General features: G+C 31.8%; 1 protein-coding gene across 3 annotated transcripts in view; it reads left to right on the top strand.

The window, feature by feature from the left end:
- The first annotated feature begins 1423 nt into the window (after positions 1–1423).
- LOC114125166 (paired box protein Pax-6-like) overlaps positions 1424–21565 on the top strand; it is a 46685-nt gene continuing 26543 nt past the window's right edge. The window contains exons 1-5 of one of the 3 annotated variants that reach the window (XM_050199800.1): positions 1424–2059; positions 6789–6843; positions 10056–10179; positions 18724–18973; positions 20311–20491. In XM_050199800.1, coding sequence (XP_050055757.1) covers positions 6802–6843; positions 10056–10179; positions 18724–18973; positions 20311–20491 — 597 coding nt within the window. In that variant the 5' untranslated portion in view covers positions 1424–2059; positions 6789–6801. The remainder of the gene's footprint in view (positions 2060–6788; positions 6844–10055; positions 10180–18723; positions 18974–20310; positions 20492–21565) is intronic. The other 2 variants (XM_050199798.1, XM_050199799.1) reach the window with 2 other exon arrangements.

Raw genomic sequence — 21565 nt, 5'->3', positions numbered from 1 at the left:
AAATAAAAACAAAACTATCTATTCATTTATAAGATAAAGTACAATATTAAATCGCATTAGGTAGGTATTCAGTATTCACTTATATAAATACAACTCAACGCTGTATGGAAAACGGCTAACTCAGACAAACTCCAAACTTTTTAATGATCATTTTAGTAAAATGTTCTCATCAACAATAATGATGGTTACTTTGATATTATAAATATAATATATAATATACAATATACATACATATATATATCTACTGAGGAGTGAGGACATTTTTATATTCAATTTTCTGAATATAAAGTAATTTAGTATTAATTTAATATCGAAAATGATAAACATAATGACATTTTTAATAAACTTTTAAACAAAAATAAAATGATGAATTTTAACAAATCGTTGGTTTAGTAAAAAAAACATTTTTATTTTTTATAATAATTATTTTATTTAATATTTAAATAATCGATGCATAAGTATATTAAAATGTATATAATGGGTTTCTTAAACATATAAAGTCCACTATCTCGTAACATTAGAAGGAGTTAATGTACAATAAGCAAACAAATAAACAAACATATATGATTGTATATCATAATCATATCGACCGACTGATGCTGTCGTACTGTATATTGAGAATCACGCGTCGGGGATAGCCATTGCAGCGAAACTAATTCGTCGTCACTCACGAGTGCCGAATCCCACAGGATACACTGCAGGAATACTCTTACGATATCACCTCGGGAAATAGGAATCACGCTGCAACAGCCAAAAGTCGTAGATCATGTAATATATTATTATAGTGTACAGATATGTAAAGTTGGGTCACATCAAATCGGAATACTTTAACGTTATATATCGTGGTCATTTAATATTATATTGCATTACACGCGAGCGGTAAATAATAATGCAACGCACATATCGTCGTCGTGCGCGTGTACACATCGCATAATATATTATAATAATATTATTACCTATATATTTGCAGACGGCGAGAATGCGGCGGCGCACACGAGGACCACCACCGCCGCGAACTCGGCGCTCGACTTCGGCGGCAGGGACGTCGCCCTCTCCCCTCGCGGCCGTTCGCTTCTTCTTCGCCCTCTGCGAAACGCCGACGCCGCGATCGTCCGCGCCACCGCCACCACCGCCACCGGCACCCAACGCCGCGCAAACCAACAACCACCGCCGCCGCCGCCGATCTTCGGCCGGGGGGGTGCGAGCGCCGCTAGTCTTCTGGAAGGGGGAGAAGGGGTATCCGACTGCCGACGACGACGCGAACACACACAGGAGAACGCTCCGCCCACCGGGCCGGTTTGCGGTGGGACGGACGGGGTAGGGGATCGGCGGCGGGGTGGAGTCTGCGTAGGGCGCGCGACCGCCGCCGCCGCCGCCGCCGAAGAGTCGCGACTCGCGAGTATTGCCGCCGAGACGCCACCGCGGACGAGACGGACGCAGTCGTGTGGATCGAACCGTACGACGCGCGCGCGCTCACCACCTAACATATACCGAACGGTACGTACACACATCGCGCACGCACGGCCCGGCGGAAAAACGCGAACGCTGTAACACGCGCGACGTGACTGTACACACGCACACAAACACGCACTGACGCGCTCGCGCCCGGTCTTCGCCGACGCGTAAATCGGTTGATCGCCTCTGATCTATCGGCGTCACCGGACCCGCGAGGATCTCCGCCCGACACGCCGATCTCGTGTCGTGTAAAAACGTCGCGCCGACTTTTTTCGATAATTATTATCTGTCGTCGGGTTTCATTTTTGGTTTTCCGAGTTCGGACGGCGGTCACGCGTCACTTTCGTCCACTACGCCGTACCTGATATTCCGTCGGCTTTTTTTTTTGTCTCGATTTCGTTCCGGACACCCATTCCACGCCCGCGAAAACTAAAAATCGTAATAACTGCAGTGCGATAGTATCATAATAATATTATTATTGTATTATGATCGGTTCGACGGCGGTGCCGGCACAACAGGATTATTCGTAACCGCACACGGCAACTACAACCGTCGTATGCGCTGAGGCACAAACGCGCCCGACCAACCCGACGGACCTTAATCGGTAAGTGGTGATCTCGCGTTTTTAAACACGTCGCAGTCACGTATTATTATTATTATTATTAGTTATAGGTAAGCTCGTAAATAATATACCTAGGTCGTACTTGGCTAGACAGTACACAAATACGCGAATATTTTATCAAAAGCCGACATACCAAACGGGAAACTGCAAAAAATAAATACTTATGCGACTTATTTAAAAGTTGATTTAACACTGCACATGATTCCAATCATTGATTTAATTTGCCTTTTTAAGTATTCAAAAATTGTCATTTCTTATTCACGATTATATACTCAAATCGAATTTTCATTATTATTAATATTATCTGTATGTATGGATAAGTTATAGAAACCTGTTAGTTTATTGTTAGTCGCGTCTCTAATGATAATAAACGTAACTATATACAACAATAATTTTCCACTTGGTTTTATCACTAATTTCAAATATTGATAAAGCAAAATACCTATATAGGACGATTTATTTTTTTCGTTCTGTGATTAAATCAAAATTAATTTAAAGATAAACAATGCCTATAAGTACCTATAGGTAGGTTATGATTATAATCAGTTAGAATATTTGTGATTTTCTGTAAACCATTTTTATATTATATTATAATTAGACAGTAAAAAATTACTATACAAAATTATAAGCACTAGAAATTATAACTTATTGGTCAATGAAAATTAAAAAGAGAATATATAAAATGTTTATAATAATATGTTAATGCATTATCTTTTTGGTAGTATTATAGTATGTAAGTAAAACACGTAGTTACAATATTACATAACCTTTACATTTTCCACGTAGATAAATGGTGTATGTAATTGTATGTTAAAAATATTCGTAATATAATATATGTAATGAACTTAATAATCAAACAAATACAAACGAAAATAATGAAAACAATAAACGCACATCTGTATAATAATTAATAAGAAAATAATAATTTAATATCCACCTAGGTAGGTACATTAATCTTAATATTTTATTGTTTTAACTCAACGGTAGTTATTGATGTTACGAATTAATAGTATTGGCAATATTCGCTTATTTATATAGTTTATTTTTCAAAATATTTCTTATCGCGAATTATACCAAATATTAATTACTACAAAATAAAAATTAATGATATAAATACAACTTTATCACTTCCATATAATTAGAAGGCGGCATATAAATGATTATCTTGATCAGTCTAGACATAATGTCTGCAACCTTAAACCAGCTACATATCAGCTACCAACTGGCTACTATAATATAATATAATACCTATATCTAATAATAAATTATAATATTCCATAAAAAAAATTAAGTTTAATTGCCAACTAATATTATTGTTTTTATCAATATGAAGTACTTTTGTGGAATATTTATACAACTTTCTGTTTCTACTTTGATCATGAATTTATTGTACGAATTCTACTAAGTATAAGCTTAAATAATATACGAAGGGTTAATATTATATTTTAAATTTCTATGTAGGTAATAATATGACTACAGTTATTACTTATTTATAAAAATATGGATATACGTATACTTCTAATTAATTATTATAATTTAGCAATCGTATCTTTTATATTTTATTTTATAACATTATGATTATAATATACCAATTTAAAATATTTATTAGTCAACTAATGCGCGATGTTTATAGACCATATTATGTGGGAATAAACTTTATATATATATATATAGTTATCCTGATGAGCTTCGTGTAAGTTCAATAACGATTGGAATATATCATATTTTAGTTTTTTTAGGCACAATAGGTTATTGGAAACATCTTTAAGTAATGCCAATATTGAATGTCTGTACTCTGTAGTACAGGTAGTTAAACTATAATTCAATCTTAAATTATAACTTATATAGTATATTGTATAGATTGATTATTTAAAATAATCTTATATAATATTCTATAAGCTAAATAAAATAAAATTCAAGAATATCTTTGTTTTTGTTTTATAAAATCAAATTATAAATATAAGTATATTTAGGGTTGTCATTGCTCACAGATAAAAATTCAAACAAAATTGTCTGTATAATTATGTAGCGTATGGAAAAATACTAAACCGATTTTTATGAAATTTTCAGAGTTAATTTTTAAAAATATCAGAAAAATATAAGTAGATTGAACCACAATCGAAAATTTATTAAGTGCTATATCCAATCCGCTATAGGCTATATTGCCCATCTCGATCAAATTAATTCATAAAACGATGTATAACGCCACCGATTTTCCCGAGAACTAATGAGCCTATTCTAAAACCAAAACACATCATTATATTTTGAATTTGTTCATTTTCCCGTCGGGAAAAAGTTGGGTTATAAATTTTATAATTATGAACTCAAGTTAAATGTTCAATTTATTTTTAGTGTGTATTTTTAATTACTTTTGATGAGTGGACTAAAATTTAAGCATTCATCAAGTTTTCGAATAAGAATCTCTAATTAAATAAAAGTAAATTAGAATCTTTAGTAACTTTAAAAATTAGTTGTCACACTTAGCGTTAATGAATTACCGTACAAATCAAATTTTTATACTATTTATTATTTTATTTATAATAACATTTTAATAATTATTATACCACCTAATTGAACTTTTATAATATTATTTGATTATATAATTAATGTGAAGTGTAATAATTAACGACTATATAAATACGTTCCTGTTTAAAAAAAAATAAGTATATAGTTATCTCGTGTTTATTCTTTAATGTTTAATGGTCATCAATAAATATAAATAGTATACGCGACGGGATACTTTTTCATTTGTAAAACTTCAAAGGGGATATTGTCTTAAATAAAAAAATAAAAAGGTACAATTTGTCCATTTAATTTACCACGATCTGTTGTTTCAGCGACTATATATATAATATCATATACCGCCAGAGCCAATAAACCATCTTGTATATATAAACATCGAGCACGTATAGCATGTTTGATCAGGGGATTCATTGCCCCCGGGTTTCGTGTGAAAATGGTGGAGAGCGGTGTACGGGGAGCCTATTAAAACCTAATCACGTATAGACACATACACACATACATCGATGGATGATTCTGTTGTTGTCATTTGATTCCGTGTTGTATAATACCTATCAACTATTATATATATACTGCTGTCAACGGTCTTTTTTTTTCATTTTTGGTTGCTCCTCCCCGCGGTTCGCGCCCCCTCGGTGGACTTACGTATATAGATACATTTAACCGAATTATGCGGCTTGCTCAGTATAAATATTAGCCGGGCATGTTTTCTATTCTTACGACACACACACGCCGCAGGGGGGAACAATATATAATATTACGACGGCGGCGGCGGTGGCGGTGGTGGTGACGATGATATTATTATTATAAAAGAACCGTTTTTTTTTCACTAGCGGTTTTCTGAATTAGAAAACCATCCAACATACCATCTGCCCCCATGCTCTGGTACTGCTGCTGCAGGGTCCCATTGTCGCGGGCCCTACGTTGCAATGGTAGGTAAATACTGCGGGGACCGTCATGGCCACGCTACGCATATATATAATATATAAATATACGTGCGGACAATAGTCATAATAAAAAAAAAAGTACACATAAGAAGATGAACAATAAAAAAGACCACGAGGGTATGTGTATGTGTGTGGATAAACGCGATGTTAGCTCGCGGTGCTTGACAAAAAGCTGCCGTCGGCAGTGGACGGGGTACCACGACAATACAAATCGAAGAGGGATGGGGCATTTCAGCTAGGGGGTGGAGCCACGATCAATGTATTATTGTAGTTTATAATAAAATAATTGTGTCGTGTGCGAATCAATGTTATTAAATTAAATTCATTCTCGATATATTTAACTCGACAGTTAAACTGACAGATTATATTACCATTATTGCCGCTGTCTACTTATATGTGAGGTACTTATATTTGCTATACCTACCTTTTATTTTCCTAAAAAATAAATAAATATAATATTTCCATTGCACGCTACAGTGTAAAACGACTATAGTAAGGAGGAAAATATTGAAAAATAATCGATAATTATAATTCAAAAATTCTGCAGTCACTGTTCATAAAACCGAGATACGTTTATAATATATGTATACATAATACCTTTGTATATTCTAAGTGATCAGAAATTCGTGATTATAATTGTTAATACGATTTTCCTGCCAATTCATAAAATATATACCTACAGGTTGATTCACTAAGCATGCTTACCGCCATTATTTCCTTTAATAATAAATTTATGTCATATTTGAAATATAAATAAATACATACCATATTTTCAAGTTAGAAATATTTTATCTTTTAAGCAGCATTCAGTGTCAATCTAAATGACAAACTTTTTTTTTCAAATAGAAACCAACCTTTTTATTATAAATTGTTATAGGCAGATAATTTTTTTTGTTCTCGTTTAAAAAAAGTTTCGTATAGTTATAAATTATAATGTACTCATCAAATGTTAAAAAATCCAAAAATTTGAAAATATGATCCTTAAGTAATCATTTAATTCAAAACATAAGAAATTTAATACATTTATTATTGGAAGGAAAATATTAATCGGTGAGCATGCGCTATGCATAGTTAATGTAACCCATACAACGCAATTTAATTTTTAAAAAAACACTGTTCCGTCGAAAAGTTTATAAAAAATTATTTCGTTGACCACTACCATAATGATTTTTTGATGTAATGTATCGAAATTCATTATCAACAATTAACTCACTTGCAAATGTTATTTGTTATTTTTGTTGAAGCTAAAACCAGAAAATGCCAGAAAAACATTTCACTCAACTGGAAGCTGCTCCAAAAGTAATATTTTCATAATATATAATAATATCTTAAAAATTAAACCATAATGAATATTATTTAATAATTATTAATATATCATAATATTATATTCGGTTTTAATAATTGTTCGTATTATTTTTTAGTCTTAATCATTATAATATTTGATATTATTTATTAATGTTTATCGATAAAAAATAATATAGGTAGGTACTTATGGTAATTTGTTAAGTATAGTTCGTTAATATATACCATATATAAGTTAATGAATACATTGTTCCATTATATTAATTTCAACGACAAAGTCAAAGTAAAATATAACATTTTTAAATTCAAATATTTAACTGATACAATTAATTTAGCATATTAATTATTATTTACATGTATCTACAATCTACATATTATATTAGATATAAGTGATATAACATAACATATCTATGATTTAGTTAATCATATAATAGTATGAAATATTTCCAATGTGTTATTACTTATTTATAATATATATATTGTAAGTACAAGATATGCGTTTTACAATTACTATATGTTAATTTTCTAAAATCGATTCAAAGACAATTTTAATTCGCTAGCCGCATTCGAATGTTCTTCTTTGGAATAATTACTTTAATAAATAGGTATATAATGTATACTTACTGTACATAAATGTATTATTTTATTTAATATAAACAAACGATTATATTCAAAACGCTAACAATAAATAGTAATATATAGGTAGGTACATTATAATGTTATACACCCTAAACTGGTAAATATAAAGGCCATGACAGACTTTTAGAAGTCCATTCGCATGTGCTGCACCCTCATCACTCACTCTATCTACTAACTCTCTTATACATACATCATATACATAAACATAATACTCAGCAGCCTGCAAATCGTTATTCACAGTGAAGTCGCGTGTCGGTCGTAATCAAAACACGATTCAAAACCGCGGTTGCGGGTAATTAGTGCATAAATCGCGTACAAAAAAATAACAGTTCAAAGGGATTATTGCGCGCGTTTCCTTTGCTGCGGCATATTTTCGTTTTTTTTGCGGGGGATAGTAAAAAATGAAATGAAAAAATACCCCCTTAACGAATACATTATTGCGGTACAGTGCAATTATATTTTTTCATCGTTCCACCCGCCACCCGATCTGAAAAACCGACGTCAGTGGTAGCTCAAGTATATAATATATATATTATTGTATACATGGTATTATACAATAATATACACGCGCATACATAGCACAAATCCTGTCGTGTAAGTCGTTTTCTTTTGAAGTCGCTAATGAGAGTTTGTCCTCCACCGTCACGCTCGCGTGCCTATATAATGCGTATAGCCGTATACGATTATATATAATATTATTATAATACGTGCAATGTTCTTATATACATATAGTTTATGATGGGGATAGTGGTGAAATCTGTGACCGATCAAAAAAAAAAAAAAAAATATGGTTTTTATTTTTTGCCATAATGTATGCAATGCGCATTTAAACGATCTCCACGCGACTGTTTTTCACTAACAATATAATATATATATAAATTTACGTGTGTACGAACTTTTGTATTATATTATATACAGAGGGCCGAGTCAAGTGCCCACTTGCTTTGCAGTCGCGTGTACGTACACATACGCGTTTTGACGCCGCTTTGTACATAATACATATAATATTATAGAAGTACAAACGTTACCTATAGGTTTTATATTATGATTATTATCCATCGCGTTCAAAGATGAATTCGGTCGAGTTTCTGATTTCAAGTATGGCAAAAAAACATATACATTTCATGCACGTAGCTGCAATTTACTAAATTAATCGGGAAAAGAAATAATGACCTGTGAATTTTTTTTTAAGTACCTATATCGTATACATTATATTATTATATTTGTTGTTTGAAATCTTTGAATTGTATAGGTAATAGCAAATTGTTATATATTATATTATTTTATGATTTTGAAGTATACAACTAAAATATAATAGTTTCTGAACAAATAAATAATTAATAATATTTATTATTATCATTTATCTAAAGTTGTTGGGCTAAGAAAATAAGTCTTATTGGTTCTATTAAAAATAATATTATTTTCATTTCTGGTTATTTTGGAACCTGAACAATTATATTTTTTTGGGTTTTATTCACATTTTATAAACTGTAATATTGTTGGCACTGTTCGTAATAAATAAGTACTCCAATATGCTCCAAAGTACTCCAAAATGGTATACGTTTAAACATAATACATCAACAACTATCTTAACTGACATCAAATCCTACCCAGTACAGGTATGATTTTACCTGTAAATATATCAATACCCGTAAATTGTATTATAGGTAGAATAATAATAATATTATTACCTATACATCAATAATCCGTATACAGAGAGTCGAGACAACTGATATAGTGAAAAAAAGACGAAATTCTTTTCATCTTATTTTTGCCATTTAACCTTATAATGACTCAAATACATTTATTTTTATTTATACTTTTTTTTGACACTTGCCAATATAAAATTTCAACGTAAATAAACCCTCTCGCACAAAAGGCGATCGACCGCAGACGACAGCTCGATCGTATTTAGAAGGTTAAATAAAATAAACTCAAGGTATTATTATCCGTTTCTCCGAATCTCGAAGTGTACATTATTATTTTTGGTATATATATTATATATAATACGTGCGTATCTATATAATATGCTATCGGGGTGGCGCTAACTAGTTGTTTACCTTTCGTCAGTCGACGATTCCCTCAATTCAACAGTATTATTAAGCTAGCGTTGTCCCTATAGACAGCTGTTGTGATTTATTCTACAAATTGAAACGGTCCGAGGAACGCGCGTTTCGTTTAAAGTAACTTTCCATTTCCGATAAATGACTTCCATAGTTTGCGTGTGGTCCCCTTTGTTGTATGTACGCACTTATAATATGTCGCGGTGTTATGTCGCGTGTAAATGTCCACTTACATTATATTAGCAAACGTACGTTATTTGGGCCAATGTAAAATGGACCCTTCGCTATTCGCAGGCCGGACACGCGATTTAAGTCTTCCAACGCGTAATCTTATGGTATTTTAATGGGAACTCTCGAATCTATATGAGTCATCCGCTTAGGGGAGAAAAACAAAATATTTAGGAAAGTGTGCGTGTAAAATATGTTCTTTTTGTAATATTAAACAAATATGACTTTTATTTTATTTTCGAATTGAAAGTTTAATATTAATTGTTATTTATATTTCAGGTGTTGGGTCTTTACGGAGGAGGGACGTGGGGGTCCGTCAAGACGTTGCTTGGAGCTGGGGTGGGGGGGCTCGGGCCTTTCCCTTGCAGAGAAAACGAACCATTCTGGAAAATGCCTCACAAAGGTAAGATTTTAATAATTTTACACCATTTTTTAGTTATTAACAATAATACTATTTAAAATAATATTATTATAATTAATTAATGTAAAAATATATGCACAAAAATATAAATATAATAATATTATATTCTTACAAATAATTGGATTTTTAAAGTCGGCTGATATTTTCAATAATTTTGTAACTTACGAACAATTAAACTTAACTAAGCTTTCGATCGTTGTTAAGTTTCGATAATATTATACATTTAAAAGGAACGAGATTTACAACTTTTAAATTATAATTTTACTGCTTATATTTTGCAACTGGTGCCTAAAATAATATTAAATTAAATTAAGAATTCTTGAAACTCCTATATTAGCATCACCAATAAACAATTATATTTATAGGCCCTGCTTAATGTTAAAAATCGAATACTTAATTGCAAATATTTTACATCTAAATACTTGATTTATTTTAAAAATATAATAACTAACATATAATCATTTTCTATTCTATATTTTCTACTGTCCGCCTGTATCATATACGTTGTTCTAAATTATTATTTATAAATAGATATTTTAATTAGTGTTAATTATTCAAAGAAAATGTGTATTTTCATTTTAAACTACATGCTATAAATTTTAAATGGACAATTATTTCTTATTTATATTCAAAATAATTTACATATATAAAGCACATATTATACATTATATTATATTATATTATTATATTAATACCATTGCCAACTATTCTGGTTGAGTATGTCCCGCCGACACGTCGACGCACTAGTGGAGACGTGGAATAAAATAAAATCGTCCGACAGATCTTTGCGGCATGATTAATGGACATCAAGCATTTCAGAACGATTTTCGATCATTGTATTTTTACAAAATCTTTAAATTGTCGTTGTTTTTTTTTTTAACTATCAACTATCGTTGTCCTTTTTTTATTGTATAATACCAGCGACAGATAGATTCTATACGGAATGACGCTTTTAATGATGAGATTTGATAAAGAAGGGGAAAAAAGGAGGAATACAAACCAGTTTTAATCAGTTGACATGTGACACTGAGTACACGAAAGGGACTGGGCCGTGTGTGGTTGTATAATATTATGAGATATTTGTCGGGGCTCATTTAGGTATCGTGTTTCAGCGTTATTTTTTTTCTTTTACCGCTCCCGCCTTACATTTATATAGGTATGGGTATTATAAATATACATATACACACACCTACATAGGTACATGTTATACTTATTACTGCAGGTAAAAAAAATATTGAATTATAAAATGAAAATATCTTAATAACCTTCCGCAAGCATATACATACGTACAAAAAACATGTAAAAGCAGTGCGTCTTCTTCTACGCGCGTCTATATCTCTGTCTAAGCGTATACAAACACGCCGTCCCGCAGTCCGGTTTCTCCGACATAAACCGTCACCACTGCCACTACTCGTTCTTACACCAGTACTTCGACATTGAAACGGATCCCTTGTCGTAACTAAAATATTATACTATATATAGAACATAATCATTTGTCATTCGACTTCAGAACGCTAGGCGCACAGTTCCCGTCGAAATTGAAAAATTGTCCCATGTCATGCATTCGATTGTTTTGGTTACACTACCTATATAGATAACATATAATTTCAAACTTAAAAATAAAATTTGTTTTAATTTGATAAGAATATTTAAAATAAAACTAAAATAAGTTTTTGTTTTTTTATGAACTTTATATCAAACTATAAATTTTATTCCATTGACATTTGATCAATTATGTAGGTATGTATATACATTTTTTAAAAACTGGTAAGAATACAAAATTAAGTTTTAGCTTCTAGATACTTGTTTTCTGTGTTTTCTGCAGGCTATTTTCTATTGTAATTACCATCCTATACAATATTTTTCGTGTTATTATAGTAGGTATAGTCAATACTTTTATGAAAACCTATAAATTGTATTATATTTATCTGACAACACTACCACATTATCATATTATGCATTTCGGGATTCGTACCTACTTATGTAAAAATGTCAAACATATTTTCAAAAATGTAAAACTGCCAGAGTGGACTAAAAACATATATAAATCACTACCATTCACAACAATAAAACAGTATGTATACACAATATACATATAGACCACACACGCGCAGCATGGGTTCGCACTTCGATTGACTTTAGTATAGTGTCGCTGAAAACGATCCAAAGAACAGAAGTATCTCTATTATATATCCACCTTGTAAATCAGCTTCAATAACGCATGCGATTTGTACACACACGCGTATATACCTATACTTAATACTTATATATATTATATCAAGGCATTTCTGGAAATTTAATCGATCACGGGTAATCTGTTCCCCTATACACATCTATATCGCCCGCAGGATTCCCCATAGACAGGTGTGTGTGGCGCGCGCGTAGGCGTATAATAATATAAGAGGCTTTCGGAGGGGCTTGCAGCGCAGATTTTTCCATCTCCGATTATCACACCTGCAGAACAATGATGGCATAGCCACCGCACCGCGTTTTTGGCCTTTATAATACATGTATAACCACGTATACCATTGATCTCATGCCGGAACTATATATGTCGATTTGTTCTCTATTATTTTTTTTTGTTTATCGCTTGAAGGGTTAACCATAACACAATAGGCGTATTTTTTGGCTTCGGCACGACCCATCCACGCGTGCACACAATTTCTGAATCACTTGTAATCGTTGTGATGTCGCCTAATGCTTTCATCTCGTCGTGTATACGATTATTTGAGTCATAATTTAATGACGGCGCATATGTGTTAAACGCAATCGATGTCGTACTGAAGCTGCTGACTAGCAAAAAACTTTCAAGTCTAATGCGCTATACAATACAGTGTTTTCCGGAAGAGATTATATACATAGGCATCACTGATGCTTTTGTGTAGCATTTTCCGGAACTTTGGAAAGTCTGGCTGATCGTATACTAAACTATAATCACACCATGCCAATGTATTTCTAACTACTGCTTTGTACAACTAAGTTGTCTTTGGTGTCACACAGCAAGTTGTAAGATTATTAAGATTGTCTTCTTAAGTATAAAAACATAAACGTACTACTGTAGGTACCTAGTTATAACTTATGTAGGTACTATTGCACACTAGTAAAGTACATCAGAACAAGGCATATGTATTTTTTACGAATCGCCACCACATTTAGTCAAAGATCTAAGATAGCATACTTCCATCTTTAAAACTTCATGACAAATAAAAGGTATCCGCTCTTTTGATATAACTGCAAATTATTATTATTATTATTATTATGAGCTTCAAATTTATTCTGTTAGCTTTCTTCTATGGTTAATTTGTTCAAGTATTATTTGATTTATAAACTATACACATGAAACTTTAATTTATATCTATATTTTTGATGTTTACTTGTATATTTATGCACTTTAATTTCATAAATGACAGTATTTTTTATTTTCATCTAATCTAATAATATTTTATTAAATAATAATAAACAATTTTTATCCCAACATTATAAGGACTGTAAAAGTATTATTAGAAAACAACCATGATGGATGAAAAATGTATATAATTATAAATATTACTTCTCATACTATATAATGCTTGTACTTTGGAGGGTTTTTAGGAAATCAAAAAAATTATAAAGAGTAAACAATTTAAAAAAATAGCTCTAACAAAACAGTACATTCAAATGTAATAAAAATGAAAAATATGAAATAATAACAATTTTCTGCAGTTATTTTATTGAAACACATTCGTAATATAATGAAAAGCACTTTCGAGAAAAAATGAAAAACTTTAATAAGTTTAACTTTTGTGAAAACGAATATTTCCATTGCCTACCTATTTACATTACTGAAAAAATAAAACGCAGTAGCATTAATAAAAACCTATAATACTTATGGACATTTTAAAAGGGTTTGAAATCGATACTATAGGTACCTAATTTTATAATAACATATATTATAATAATTAATTTTCTTAAATTAAATATGTTATGATAGTAATGTACACATATAATCTATTTTACAATTAATTAAATAATAACTTCTTTTAATCAATTTTTTTTTTTGCTGCCTGGTAACTTTGGTTATTAGCGGTTTAATTTTGAATTTATGTTTTGATGTAAACTCCATCATGACCGCCGCCGGCATGGTGACAGGATAAAAACGAGCGTCCTCGGCGGAGGTGTTGGGTCGTTAAATTTACGGTAAAACGCGCGTGCGCACGGTACATTGCGCAGATATATATAGATATAATATACAAATATATACATTTTATTTCGCGCACGTTACCGTGGCGACGAGCCGAGTGGAGTGACGCGCGGTGGCGTATCCAGCGCAACTCTGTGCGCTTCCGGTTGCCGCCACCGGTGTATTATGCGTCTGCAGCTGGATCCGATGCTGTGACGAGGGGAGCCGGACGTGCCTCCGGAAAAACGTTTTCCCGCCGTGGGCTGGCACAGAGCCGAAACGGCCGGACGACATACGCACACGCATGCAAGTTTTCCACCTCCCTTCGAAGCGATTCACGTAATATGTATTACACAATACGCGCGCTTTTTCCACACATATATAACGACAGTAATTTCTCCCTTGTATCGTGTTATGTGGCTTTGTGATTTCGTTTATGTAATGTAATGATATTATATTAAATGTTTTGAAAGAATTATCCTGTAAAAATTAAAAAAAAAACAAAAATACTATTTTCATAATGAAGCAAATATTAAGTCAGTTAGACATATTTTACTACCGACTTTAAAATTATCTATAATAGTATTTTGTCAGTCAACTTTTTATAATAAATATACATTTTTGTAGATTTGATGATTTTAATATTATTATGTTTTAATAATCGTGTGTAAAAATGTAATATACTACAAAGTATAGTTTAATATTGCATAACCTTCTTAATTCAAAAAATTTAATAATTTTGAAAAGAAATCATGTGTCTATACATTTTTATTGCAGTATATATAATACATATATATTATATGCAATAGTAATACTTTACGAACTGTCACAAAATATCTCAAAAATACGGGGTAGTTATACTATAGATGTTATACGACATATATAGTAGGTATATATTATGTATATACGTTGGCGATGATGGTGGCCTTCGATGATCACAGAATGGTTTAGATCTCTATATAGCTACACACTCACACATATATGTATATATATGTATTGATTCGTACCTATGTATTATATGATACGACACTCGTAAAACGATATCGAAACGACGTCCTTTGTACATGTATTATCATTGGAAAATAGAAATATATATGTACATTCAATTCCACTCACGGGTTTTCAAAATAAAAACCGCTTAAGACGACAGTTTTCGTATTGATACCCATATTATACACATATATGCATACAATATATTATATCGGGATTTGGGGCGCGCGCGCGGACAATAGCGACGAGGATGAATATATACCACCATGGTGGTGAGTATAAAAAATATTATTCCGACCCTACTTTATACGCCGTTTTTGAATACATAATACAAAACCACTATCGTATACCGAGCTATAAAGTGGCCAACGAGAAAATATTTACTCTTTTTTTTCGTTCGATCATTTAGGAGTTCTTAATATTTTAGCGAGGTCGAGTAACGTACAAAAATGATTCTATCCAAATCAAATCAACGAATCTAACAGTTATAAATCGAACGAAAAAAGTGAATTAAATTGATATTATACATAATTATTTAAATTTAACCCATCGTGAGAATCACGTAAACGCAAGTCTTTGTGATTTAGATTTCAATTCAATATCATGTAATTTTATTGCCATGGCAAGTCGGATTTCTATGGACTATGATGATAATATACGTTTATCTATTTATGTATGCAGTGTGAGATGGCATTTACGAGATAGTCGATAACTAATACCTTGTAAAAACAAACAACGGAAATATTAACCTAATAACATGATATTAATCGCGTAGATACTTACATATATTATTACAATTCCGATATAATACAAATTTAAATATTATATAATAATAAGTTAGTTACGTTATTTCGTTTTCACCCTCTTTGTTCCGTTCAAAATGTACAATATATATTATCGATTAACCTAACGCACTATAGCCGTATTATACAATATAATACACGTATGCATACGTACAACTGTGTAAAACTACTCGACTCAAAAATATTATTATTTATCGATTTATAATAAGTTCGTCGCAACTACAGATGCCGTAATAGGATTTCTACGTAATAAGAACTTTCACCCGCTGCGGTTCGAGTGGCTCTCATAGCGATGACGCGACATACGCTACCGCTCTTGTTAGCTCGTCGTCGACGGCCAATAATTCGCAACACTCGAGAAAACGAGAGAGAGACGTCGCAGTGCAGTGTATGGGCGTGTGTGTATAGTGTTTAAATTAAATTCAAAAGCAATAAAAACCGTTTTCGAAATGTGTTTGGGTGTGTAAACAGCCTACACATACGTGTGTATATATATATTATGTGTATGTATAAGAAAAACACCATACGCATCGAGTGTATATTATCGTATATTATTACTTTGTTGCGCGAAAAAGGGTGCATTTGGTCCACCGTGTGTTGCCAACTACGATCGCGCGTAACAAGTGACAAAAGCGCACACGCGTAAATACGATGTATATATATATATAGGTATACCGATGCTGGCGGGCACCCATCACAGAAAAAACCTCTTCAACTGAACTATATCGCCACTCTTCCCCGCGATGTACACAATCTTTTAAGATGATTTTCGGACCCTCGCAATGTTTTCATGTACACATTTTTGCACCCCCTATACGATTGTTACAACAATATTATATTATAGAGTTTCTGATAAAATATTACATATTATGTAATAAATATTTATATTTTATATCGTCGTCTTTATGAAAAATGATACTCTTTCCCTCTATATTGGTGTCTCGGTCCGAAACACTTAGTGGTTTCGCAAGATCCTGGTGACTCGCGAGTTATTATATCAACCAGTGAAACTTATTTCTATTTTGTATTATTCGATATATACATTTTTACACCGATTACAATAATTAGTTATACGATAAGTGCAATCCGTTAGTAATGGTATTTTTTTAACGTGTAAGTATACTTAGGTATAATACAGTGTAGTACTTTAATTTTGATGGATCGAACGTATAACGATATAATATAATAAGGTACTATTTAGGTACACATCAAATAATTTTAAAACACACGTTGTTTCCTTGTTTAAGATCAAAAATCCGTCTCGGGACAGAAACCTGTTTTGTTTAGTTAGCGCCCAAACGTCGGCAACGACCAAATGTAATTATAATAATATAATATGTATTCTGTTGAAAATGTATTTTACACGTTTCAACGAGTAATAATAATTTAAAAACGAGTATTAATAATCGTATTATTGTGATTATTATTATTACGGCCCAAAGTGCATATCATTTTATATTTATCCGTCTGATTTGTATAGACGTGCGTATATTACGAGCGCGGATTTGATTAATAATAATCTACTTTGTCCAGTATACTTATACATGTATTAACTTAAAAACAAATGCTTTTATGAACTCTGTTTTGATCATGGCCGTTGATACTATTCATTAGTTCATAACTTCATAACATACAAAATATAATTTCCAGCGTTATTGGGAAAAAATAATTACGTACAACGAAACGATCTGAACTAGACAACTTTTAAACCATTCAAAATTGTTCGAAAGTAGAGAATTTATTATAGTAGAATATTATAAAATATATTTCAGACAAAATAAAACACTTGCTGCAGAATTACAATTTTGCAGTTTCAGTTAAATTTAAACGGGAACAATGACGTTTAAATCTCTCCTCTCGCTACATAATACAACACACATACTCATACTTATATATATAATATTAATTAATATCCCCGTGGTGAGTTTACGATAGTGTGTGGGAATGCTTGCAGTCGGTGCTGTCACCGGGTGTGCGAAGAGTGTGTGTATGTTTTTTCCACTACCACCGCCACCGCCGTTCCTCTTTACTTGAGTGACAGATCCAATTTGCTTCCCCACTTCTCTCCGAACAATAAAAACCGCTACCGTATCAGAAAATACCCACGGCTAAAATATATATATATATATTTATACACACATAATATAATATTATATTATTATTATTATACATATAATATAATACAAGCGTAATATTTTCATCGCCACGGTCGGATAAGCACGCACCGGAGGGGATGACGTTGTGTTATGTTTTGCGCGTGTGGTCTTCTTTCTCGCTCATTCGCTCTTAGAAACGTTTTTGTCTATAATTCTGTTTAAAATAATCTGCATGTTATATAATATTCATGATCATATATTTATTTTCGAAGTTTTATTATACAGTAACGGTTAGAAAATCTTGCTATACGTTTTTCTTCGCCCCTAATTTTTGTCCATTGATCATCGCCCATAAGCCATAACCAAGTTGTACCCTATTTATATCTTATGGAAGTGTTCTTTTTTAATATTAGAAATTATTCAAACACAATGTGTATAATACCGTTTATATAATATTTTATCATTGTTTTTTTTTCAGATGATTCGGACCACTGCAACATGACAGCGGCGGCCGCGGCGATGGTCCAGAGCTCAGCGGCTCTGTTCGGTTGTTCGGCGGCCGGTCATAGTGGTATCAACCAGCTGGGTGGAGTGTACGTCAATGGTCGTCCGTTGCCGGACTCGACGAGACAGAAAATCGTTGAGCTTGCGCACTCGGGCGCCAGGCCGTGTGACATATCCCGCATCCTGCAGGTCTCCAATGGATGCGTATCCAAAATACTCGGCAGGTGAGTGCTAAATTTCAAACAATTAATAATTATCATTGCTATAAGCACACGGTGATGGGTGTATTACTTACATTTATAATTATAAAAATTCGACTACCGATAATAGTTTTAAAACATTTCATGTTATATTCTATAGATATTCTATATATAATATAACATTCTATATTACTAGGGTGCTATAGTAGATGAAAATATTATAATGGTTTTAATTAATCAGCAGGGATGTGCATTTTAATATCTACCTAAATAATTTATGTGGTCAATGTTTTGCTTCTTAAGTTTGAAGAAACGTATATATAATATATTTATAGTGAAAATAAAAATAATATTATCAATATAATAAATGATGTATCATTTACAAATGGTTTTGTACATATTTTCTAATCTTCTAATTTTACCCCGATGTAATGTATTTGTAACCTTTCTAATTTTTAATCAATTATAGATTCACTAAGATTGTGTTAATGAAATCTGTTATATTGTATGTATTTACTATTATAATGAGGAATTAAGTATTAAATTTAAATATTAAAAAAAATAATAAGTTCATGGAAATGTTACGTACGTAACGTACACGTTGCCTCAGTCTCACTAACGTACGTCATAAAAAATCTGTGTTCATTATTCCAATGTTCTGTAATAAGTATTAATAATAAAGTGATTTGGTTTATTATAAAATTAAAGATTACGCTTTTTCTTTCTCTTGAGTTTCTCGAGTTATGTGGATTTTTAAATTGTAATATTTTATATAGGTATATTTTAAAATAGCTTTAAAACTTAAGTATTGAAAAACCTGTGAAAATGCGTAGTTAATATAATTAATTATTAATTAAATAATAGATTAAATCATTCTATTAATAAAGCTTACTACATATAATTTATTGAAACTGCTGAACTCGAGTTTAATATTTCGTATGACGGAAATAATACATGACTGAAGGGACAGCATCTTGTTAATATAGACATAAATGTCTAGTTTGTATTAGGTACCTATATATTTACATAAACAGACAATTTTTTTTACCATGCAAAATTGATTCATACTACCTGCGGTTTGTTATAAAATAGTGTAGTTACATAATTGTATTTATAGTTGTTAATATAATATCTAAATACGGTGTGAAACGTTATTATGATGATGATGGGTGGATGGTAAATGTTGATCATTGGTATTCTGTCACATGTGTTTAATGTTTATGATTACTTCGACACCTCCGCCTTGACAAACGATGAGATAATTACCTAAGTATACAATACATCATATTGTCATCTACAATACAGAACGTGTTTTTTAATGCTGTAAAGCTGAACTTCATATATCTGGTTTGTTTCCGCAGGTATTACGAAACCGGTTCAATCAAGCCGCGTGCCATTGGCGGCTCGAAGCCGCGAGTTGCCACCAATGGCGTAGTGAACAAGATCGCCGACTACAAGCGTGAGTGTCCGTCCATCTTCGCTTGGGAGATCAGGGACCGGTTGCTGTCCGAAGGGGTGTGTAGCAACGACAACATACCGAGCGTGAGTACCTTTATTATACCTATATTGGCTGTTATCTTAAGATATGAACATAACATAATAGCATCATTGCAATGGTTTTGATAATATTATGATGTCGGACAAATCCCCAAATTTGACACCATTGCAGTATTGTGTACTATGCGGGCTTTATATACATAATTATATTATTTCTTCCAAAGTTACCTAATCGATATAAGTTGTACTTGAGTATACTCATAGGTTTTAACTAGGTATAAAATAATTTATCTGTTGATTAACATAATTTAGGAAATTAGGTAAATTATATTATATTCGATTTAGAATTTCGATGAATTTTTATTTCAGTCGATTTCAATTTTCAATGGAAACTCTAATTCAACTTTCATTATAAATCAATTGGTATTCATATAAATAATTTCTTTACTATTTATATGTATGTAAAAATCATTTATTTTACTGATTTAAATTGAAATAAAAATAATTAAAAGCAGTGTGCTCACGATCGTAAAGATAATTAGGAATTTAAATTAGTTTTAAAAATCACTACACTAGTGCATTGAGCTGAATTAATGGTTGATTATCACTATCTCGAACCTCTTTAAGAATGCTGCACCGTATCTTGTTGGAATGTACTCGAATATGCGTTGCGAATTTTTAATGACTACGAGATCTCAAACGAAATCAATGTTTATGGAAATTAACGTAAATCATAAAATGTCAATAATATAATTCAATGTATCGTGAAATTAATGTTGTAAACGTTAAAAAAAAGTCTAATTCGTTTCATCCATATATCTACATATATATATTATATATATTATTATTATATTATATTTTATTTGTTATACATACACGGCGCTTGGATATAATATTATAATAACGTAGGTACATTCAGACGTTACAATCCCGAAACGGGTATTATTATTTTCATCGAAGGGTCGACTATATATAATGTATATAGGCAAATCGAATCAGTCAATAAAACGCCCCCTCCTCTGTTTTGTATAGAAAAAGATACTTCTTTTGGACAGAAAAAAAGACGAGAATAATAATAATAATAAAACGTAAAATATGTTTTCTCCTTTTCGTCCCTAT

The sequence above is a fragment of the Aphis gossypii genome, chromosome 2 (assembly GCF_020184175.1).
Source record: "Aphis gossypii isolate Hap1 chromosome 2, ASM2018417v2, whole genome shotgun sequence".
In the NCBI taxonomy this organism is placed as follows: domain Eukaryota; kingdom Metazoa; phylum Arthropoda; class Insecta; order Hemiptera; family Aphididae; genus Aphis; species Aphis gossypii.
This window is presented reverse-complemented; position numbering and strand designations above follow the sequence as displayed.